The 7,857-nt window shown below is 35.3% G+C and overlaps 1 protein-coding gene across 2 annotated transcripts in view; it reads left to right on the top strand.

The window, feature by feature from the left end:
- The first annotated feature begins 292 nt into the window (after positions 1–292).
- Positions 293–7,857, top strand: part of Nipped-A (Transcription-associated protein Nipped-A) — a 32,727-nt gene continuing 25,162 nt past the window's right edge. Inside the window, exons 1-8 of one of the 2 annotated variants that reach the window (XM_085188755.1) lie at positions 293–679; positions 823–1,128; positions 1,316–1,510; positions 4,282–4,448; positions 4,900–5,135; positions 5,582–5,786; positions 5,923–6,099; positions 6,306–6,621. In XM_085188755.1, the coding sequence (XP_085044881.1) occupies positions 533–679; positions 823–1,128; positions 1,316–1,510; positions 4,282–4,448; positions 4,900–5,135; positions 5,582–5,786; positions 5,923–6,099; positions 6,306–6,621 (1,749 nt within the window). In that variant the 5' untranslated portion in view covers positions 293–532. The remainder of the gene's footprint in view (positions 680–822; positions 1,129–1,315; positions 1,511–4,281; positions 4,449–4,899; positions 5,136–5,581; positions 5,787–5,922; positions 6,100–6,305; positions 6,622–7,857) is intronic. The other variant, XM_085188762.1, reaches the window with a different exon arrangement.

Raw genomic sequence — 7,857 nt, 5'->3', positions numbered from 1 at the left:
ATATATAAAAGTTAATAAAACGACAATTTATAATACTAAAACTAGTATTTTTTTTGCTTACGATATTTCTTTTTAAATTACAATAAACACGAGAACACTCGTAGTTTTATGATATGTACGTGACCAAATTTCAGTAATGTGGTCCTACTGACATCGATGTTACGATGTTTTATTTAATGCAGCATCGATGTTAAAACATCGATATTTTTGTCTGCTAACATCGATGATCATCGAAAATCGATAATCATCGGGCATCCCTAATTCTTACTTACTGTGTGTGTATGGTATTTCGCGTTTTCCGACTTTTATGAGTTCTCGGCTACTAACAAATTTATTTTCGTGGTACCCTCTATTATATATATTAATTTAATGTTAAAACACATTGTTTTAATAATATGTAATTGATTTTATAATAATTTATGAACGTTAAAGAAGGGTTTTAACGATATTGTATCGAAATGTGATCTCGTGTTATTTTTTTATTCACTTATTAAGTATACCGGGTAATCTGCAACTTGGTACATTATAACACATGATGATGGCTGCAATGGCTGTGGGTCCTGGGGACCCGCATACACAAATGAATACGTACCGCAGCTATGTCACAATGTTAGCTGATCCTGGAGCTAAAGATGAAATAAAATTAAAAGCTGCACAAGAACTAAGTGAAAATTTTGAGGTACCTATTGCTTTCATTTTGTTATTGTGTAGTGAATATAATTTATATTTCATAGAAATATTGACATACTGAATACATTTATTAGTAAATTTAGGATGAAATTTTTTTATAATAATAAAAATATATTATAAAATTTTTTTTAGGTAATATTGAGTTCGCCACAATATCCTCAGTTTTTAGACCATTCACTCAAAATATTTTTAAAAATATTACAAGAAGGTGAACCCCATTTCATAGCAGAATATAATATCCAGCAAGTTAGAAAATTAATTCTTGAAATGATACATCGGTTACCTATAAGTGAAACATTGAGACCCTATGTTAAAAGTATTCTTATATTGATGCTAAAGTTGATGGAAATTGAAAATGAAGAAAATGTACTTGTATGCTTAAAAATATTTATGGAACTCCATAAGCAATATAGACCTGCTTATACAACAGAAGTTGATGTAAGTATCTTATAAAAAAAACAGCTTCATGCTTATTACCACATCTAGCCAGGTAGACAGAGAGAACCTAGTGATCTAACACTGTTTCCCACTTTCTATGCAATGATAGATGCAAGGTTGTGCTTTGTATACCAGAGTAGTAAATAATGTGTACATTGTATTGAAGTACCCCTTTTTTTATTTACAGATTCACAAGTTCTTACAGTGGGTAAAAGCTATATATTCTGATTTACCTAATCATTTGCCTAAAATATTTGAGCCAAAACCAACAATCCGTGTAAAGGACCTATCTGAAGTTAATATTGATCAACTTCTTCAAGAAACATACACAACTACTCCTATACATACAGAAAAAAAACTTTTAGATGGAAGTGTTGTTACAGTAAGGATATATTTATATACATATACTATATTAACATATTAACAGCTCACAGTGTAAGCCTGTTAAAACCATTGTTTGTTTTTTCGTTATGTACATTTTTATACCATTCAAAGTAAAAGTAAATTAGGCAAAATAAAATTGATCTTTATTTTATTTCATATAGTAGAGAGTGTGAGAATAATTTTGAAACTCTAGAAACCTTCTAATAATACATATAGTAATAAGCAGAATTTACTTTTATTAAATAAGCGAATCAATTTTACATTTTTAAATATAAATTATTATAAAAAAGATACATTTAAAAATATAAAAAACCACACTTCCGAGGGCGGGACAAGGGTCCAAGCCATTGGTGGCTAGGGCTCCAGAGAGAGGAACCTCCGCACAATACGTGCCGTCTCAAGTATTACTGCCTTCTGTATCCGCTTCTTGATCCAACAGCTAAGCGATAGCCTCTTAAGGTGTTGGTCGAGGCTTTTCGCTATTAAACCGTTAACCGAAACCACTATCGGCACAATGATAGTCGCATTGACATCCCACATGGCGGTAATCTCATGGGCTAGGTCCAAATATTTAGATTGTTTTTCTTTTTCGGCCTTCACGAGATTTTCATCATGTGGGATAGTAACTTCAACAATCACTGCGCGGCGCGCCGCTCGGTCTACTAGTACTATATCAGGTCTATTGGCAACAATATACCTGTCAGTAATAATAGACCGATCCCAGTAGAGCAAAGCACAGCTATTTTCAAGAACAGACATGGGATTGTACCTGTAGTAAGGCACCTCCAATTCTACAAGGCCATATTGAAGAGCAAGTTGCTGGTGTATTATCTTGGCTACTTGATTGTGTCTATGCAAATACTCGCCATTAGCAAGATGAGAACAACCAGAGACAATATGTCTGAGGGACTCCCCAGGTCGATGACACGCCCGGCAGATGTCGATAGTGCCATCTTTCATAATATGTCTCTGGTAGTTCCGTGTCTTGATAACTTCGTCCATAATTGCACAGACAAAACCTTCAGTTTCTCCGAAAAGATCCCCGAACTGTAACCAAGATAATGATGAAACAATATCCACGTCCTGGCCCACTAGGGCTCTATGGAATCTACCATGCAGCTCCTTGCTCTTCCATACAGCCATGCGATCAGAAGTAGTAAGTACTACAGGCCGACGCCAGTTCTCTTTGCCCAAGGAAAGAGGAGTAAGGCCTTTGTCAACTGTTACCACATCCTTGTACATATCCACGTCAATCTTGAGAAAATATTCTCTAAGACTGCATACCTCGTGGTTATGGAGGTTCTTGACATTCAAAAAGCCACGACCTCCACACTTACGCGGGATATACAGTCTCATTACAGACGAACGCGGATGGTGCATTCGGTATGTCGTCAACAATTTACGTATTTGGCGATCTACGGAGTCTAACTCAGTCTGTGTCCATCTTACAATGCCAAAAGTATAGGCTAAAAGCGGCATAACCCAACCGTTGAAAGCACGCACCTTGTTGCCACCAGATAAAAGGCTGCCAAGCACTTTTTTCAGGCGGCTAAAGAAACGCTCCTTCACCAATTGCTTTATGCTCCGCTCATCAATACCCAATGCTTCAGACATTCCAAGATATTTATAAGTCTCACCTTCACCAAGAGTTCTGAAGGAAACAGAATCTGAAATGCAAATATTATCAGATCTGATCACACTCCCCCGCACTACATGCATGCTAGCACATTTATCGACGCCAAATTCCATTCCTATATCACTACTAAAGGTTTGAGTTACCTTTAGTAGCCGCATAAGATCAGAACGTTTTGACGCAAATAATTTCAGATCATCCATGTACAGCAAGTGAGATATGACCTTACCCCCCCGGCGAAGACGAAAGCCTAAACCTGAATCCTCTAACAAAGTGCTAAGAGGATTCAGAGCTAGGCAAAACCATAAAGGACTCAGACTGTCACCCTGAAATATACCCCTCTTTATCCTTATCGGTCAGACGTTGCAGGAATATCACACTCCCCTAGATGACGAAGGACAGTGACCCATTGTCCCATACAAGCCTCCAAAAATGATCTCAAAGTAATATCAATCTTATATAACTCCAAGACCTTCAAGAGCCAAGTATGTGGCACTGAATCATATGCCTTCTTATAGTCTATCCAAGCAGTAGTGAGATTTTTCCTGTTCCGCCTTACCTGTTGGCTTATAGTTGTGTCAATGAGAAGAAGTTCCTTTGTACCACGGCCACCAGCCTTACATCCATTCTGAGTCGGTGCCAAAATTTTGTTACGAACAATATGTCCTGTGATTTTTTTATTCAGAATAGATGTAAGGAGCTTATAGATGGTAGGTAAGCATGTTATTGGGCGATAGTTTTTAGGCTCCGTGGTACATCCGGATTTGTATGACAGGAATGTCACACCTGTTGTCAGAAATGTTGGTAACGATCCAGAGTCAAGGGCATCCTGGAATTGTGTTGCGAAAAACGGAATGTGTATACTATTATCATATATTATTTAACCACATCTTTTTAATCTAATAATTTACATAATAGGCTATTTATTAGCAAGTTTACACTCTTAAGCTGACAATATTAATATTAGCTGGCTTTATCTCTTACATTCATAATCTGAAAGTAATTTCCAGTCATGATTATGTAAATCAAATTGTGTCATGTCAAATTGTGTCATGTCAAATTGTAAGTTCATATAGAATAATATACACTTTATTTTAAAATAGATATATCTGCTAAAAAAGTTATTTCCTTTTCAGTATAACCTCATCCCAAGATCTGTGCTATCTTTAAAAGTTATCCAAGAACTGCCAATTATAGTAGTACTCATGTATCAACTGTATAAACAAAATGTACATCAAGAAGTTAGCAACTTCATTCCACTGATTATGGAAACTATAACTTTACAACCAGCCACAACTCATAGGTATTAAATTTTACTGTTTTCTTTCTGAATCTTTAGAATTATATGAAATATTATTCATTCATAATGTTTTAAAAAGTTTTATGTAATTAAGAATAATAAATATAATTGAAATCTTAAAGAAATAATTCAAATGGTATGTATTGGTATGTTTTTGTAGCAAAGTTAAGAAGCTCCATTCTCTGCTCTCCACCCGAATTTGGGACACGGGATATTGAGTGACAAATTTACTATTAAATTTACTGTCCTATCAAACCTGAGAAATCAAAATAACTCATTTGAACCTATAATCATCATATTTACTGATTTGTATGCAGGAATTGCGGAACTTATTTTCTGCTATATTTGAAAATTTATATTTGGATAAATATTATGACATTCTATTTTTTCATTTCTTATTGATCTTTTACCGTCAATAATAATTTTTATTTAAGTTTTTCCTTTCATTTTGTAGGCAATCTACAACTTTTAACAAAGAAGTGTTTGTTGACTTTATGGGAGCGCAAATAAAAACATTGGCTTTCTTGGCATATATTATTAGAATATATCAAGACACTATTGCCAATCATGCCAATTTAATGGTGAAGGGTATTATAGGACTTCTGACTCTCTGCCCACCCGAAGTGGCGCATCTAAGGAAGGAATTAGTTATAGCTACACGACACATTCTAGCTACAGATTTGAGGCTAAGTAAGTTTTTTAGTTTCATGCTGTATCCCACAAATCGTAGGGTAGACAGAGGGAACCTGGAAACTTAGTATTAAGATAATGGGAATGGAGTATGTCATACCTCCAGAATTCGACGGTAAGTGGTGAACGGAGTATCTTAACCCTAGGTTCCTTCTACCTACACTACTGTGTGTGGGATACAAGCGTGACGCTAAAATACTATAAGTATTATATATGTACTATATGGTGGAAGATTATATAAATAATAAAGTTTGAATTATGGGGATTCAATTCCCATTCGAATTTGATAATATGACAAGGGTGTTGGGGCGTTATTTTTCGCTACTCAAAACGTAATGTTTCGAAAATTCCACAGAAAGTGGAGTACAGAGTATCTTAATAATAAGTTCACTCTGACTGTGTAGTGTAGCTAGAAAAAACACTTATCAATATTCCTCATGTTTTAGAATTTGTTCCTTACATGGAACGTCTCTTCGATGAAGAAGTATTGCTCGGTGGTGGATGGACGGTGCATGAGTCGCTCCGTCCTCTCGCCTATTCTACCCTCGCTGACCTCGTCCACCATGTTCGACAGCATCTCCCATTAACAGATTTAGCCATAGCTGCTCATTTGTTCTCCAAAAATGTTCATGATGAGTCTTTGCCAACCAGGTTATTTAATATTTTAGTTGTTAATAGCTTGTTGCAATAGCTAATTATAGTTTAATATGATAATTGTCTTGTTTTTAATTATGGAATTGGAAAAAATAAAACCTATTTGTATAATCAATTTCAATATTTCTTTCAGTATTCAGACAATGTCTTGCAAGTTATTGCTGAATTTGGTGGATTGTATCCGCCAGCGTTCAGATAGCGAGGCCGGTGCTCCACAGGGCCGCCATCTTCTCATGCGTATATTAGAAGTATTTGTGCTCAAGTTTAAGACTATATCAAAACTGCAACTACCCGCACTTATTGCTAAATGGTAAGTAATACATATTTTTTTGCTTCACACTTTTCGTCCAAGTTGTCCAATTCAACCACGTAGGGTCTCGAATAATGTTTCGAACGATTTGTCTTCTTAGAGCAGGGGAATCAAAATAATTCATTCTCTCAAGTGGGAATCCCACCCACGACTATTACATTTAAACATTTTATCATTAAGTATAATACCTACGTTTTGTTATATAGCAAACAAGCAACTCCAACTACACCAACTACAACCGTAGTAGCAGGCGCTATTACTGCCAGTACTCCATCTACTGACTCTTTAGCGCCTAGTACGCCCACCACACCTGCACCCAGTACTTCAACAGTCGAAGTTAAAGTTGAAGAAGAGAAACCCACTCCTGACTTTTTGGATAGTATAAGTAAAAGTGAAGAAAAATCAAAAATTGGTTTTCCTACATCACAAATGAGCAATCTTAATGTTGGCGACTATAGGACACTTGTTAAAACTTTAGTTTGTGGAGTCAAGACTATTACATGGGGCTGTGCTTCTTGTAAAGTAAGTACATTGTTTAGTACATTATTGAATTGCATCCTATCCTATATCTTATAAAACAAAGTCGCTTTTCGTGTCTGTCTGAACTTTCTAACTCTTCTTCTTCTAAACCACCCAACGGATTTTTATGCGGTTTTCACCATTAGGTCGTGTATTTCTCAGGGAAGGTTTATATATAGTTTATTATTTGTACATTCTTATGTAAATTAACATAAATACGATAAATGTGTATAAAGTCCTACCCGTTGAGACACTTTCGCGCATGCGCTGCTTTAATGGTAAGTACTACATGAAAATAATGTACTGGACTATTATTCCTCTTAAAAAGATCTACAAAAAAGTCCGCGAGAGCATATTTTTATATTTTAAGGATAACGTGTAGTGATCATATTTCTGTCTAAAAATAGTAATTTCAATATATTTTTTATTGTGAGGGATATTTTTCCATAATGGTATTAATCCTTATCCTTTAAAATACTTTATTAATTTTCTACGTTAAACGAAGATAAAATTTGCTTTTTACACTATTTCGAAATTGCGAATAGTTTTAGAGAAAAACGCATTTAATTGTTGACACATCAGCTGTATGTTACTCAAGTTTCACTTATCCCTTACTCTCAGCATATAAATAAGTATATTAGTTACGTTGGCCATTTAATGTAGATCAAAACTGTCTTTTACTGTTTTTTCATTTTAATAAGTACTTTAGAAGTTGTTACAATATCAAAACATCCTTGCTGCGAAACGCGCCCCGCGACGTTTTGCTTATACAAGCGCGTCATGAGCAGTCATCGGTGGTTCAGTGGTAGAATGCTTGCATGCCACGCGGGCAGCCCGGGTTCGATTCCCGGCCAATGCATTCTATTTAATTTTCCTCACAGGCAGCCCCGTAGTGCTTGCTTTTCATCAGGGACAGAATACCCTCTTCAGCATTAACCACAAGCTCGAAAAAAAAAACCCGCCCGCTATAGAGGCATAGCAACGAAGATTTAGATGCGTTTACACGTATTGGATAATTAGAGTTGTATGTATTATTTCAGCGCGATATATTTGGTTTCATATTTTTTGTAGTAGTTATTAGTAGGTAGGCTTTTGTTTTTAATTTCTTCCGTTTAAAAATAGTCATTTAACTATCTAAAAATAGTCATTTAAATATATTTTAATAAGTACTTGAAAAGATTAGTAGCAAAGATTTAAAATTACGGTACCTACTAAAAAAACCTTGCTGTGTAAAACAAT

The sequence above is a fragment of the Heliconius melpomene genome, chromosome 1 (assembly GCF_056956725.1).
Source record: "Heliconius melpomene rosina isolate 202511_hmr_F chromosome 1, ASM5695672v1, whole genome shotgun sequence".
Taxonomy (NCBI): Eukaryota; Metazoa; Arthropoda; class Insecta; order Lepidoptera; family Nymphalidae; genus Heliconius; species Heliconius melpomene.
This window is presented reverse-complemented; position numbering and strand designations above follow the sequence as displayed.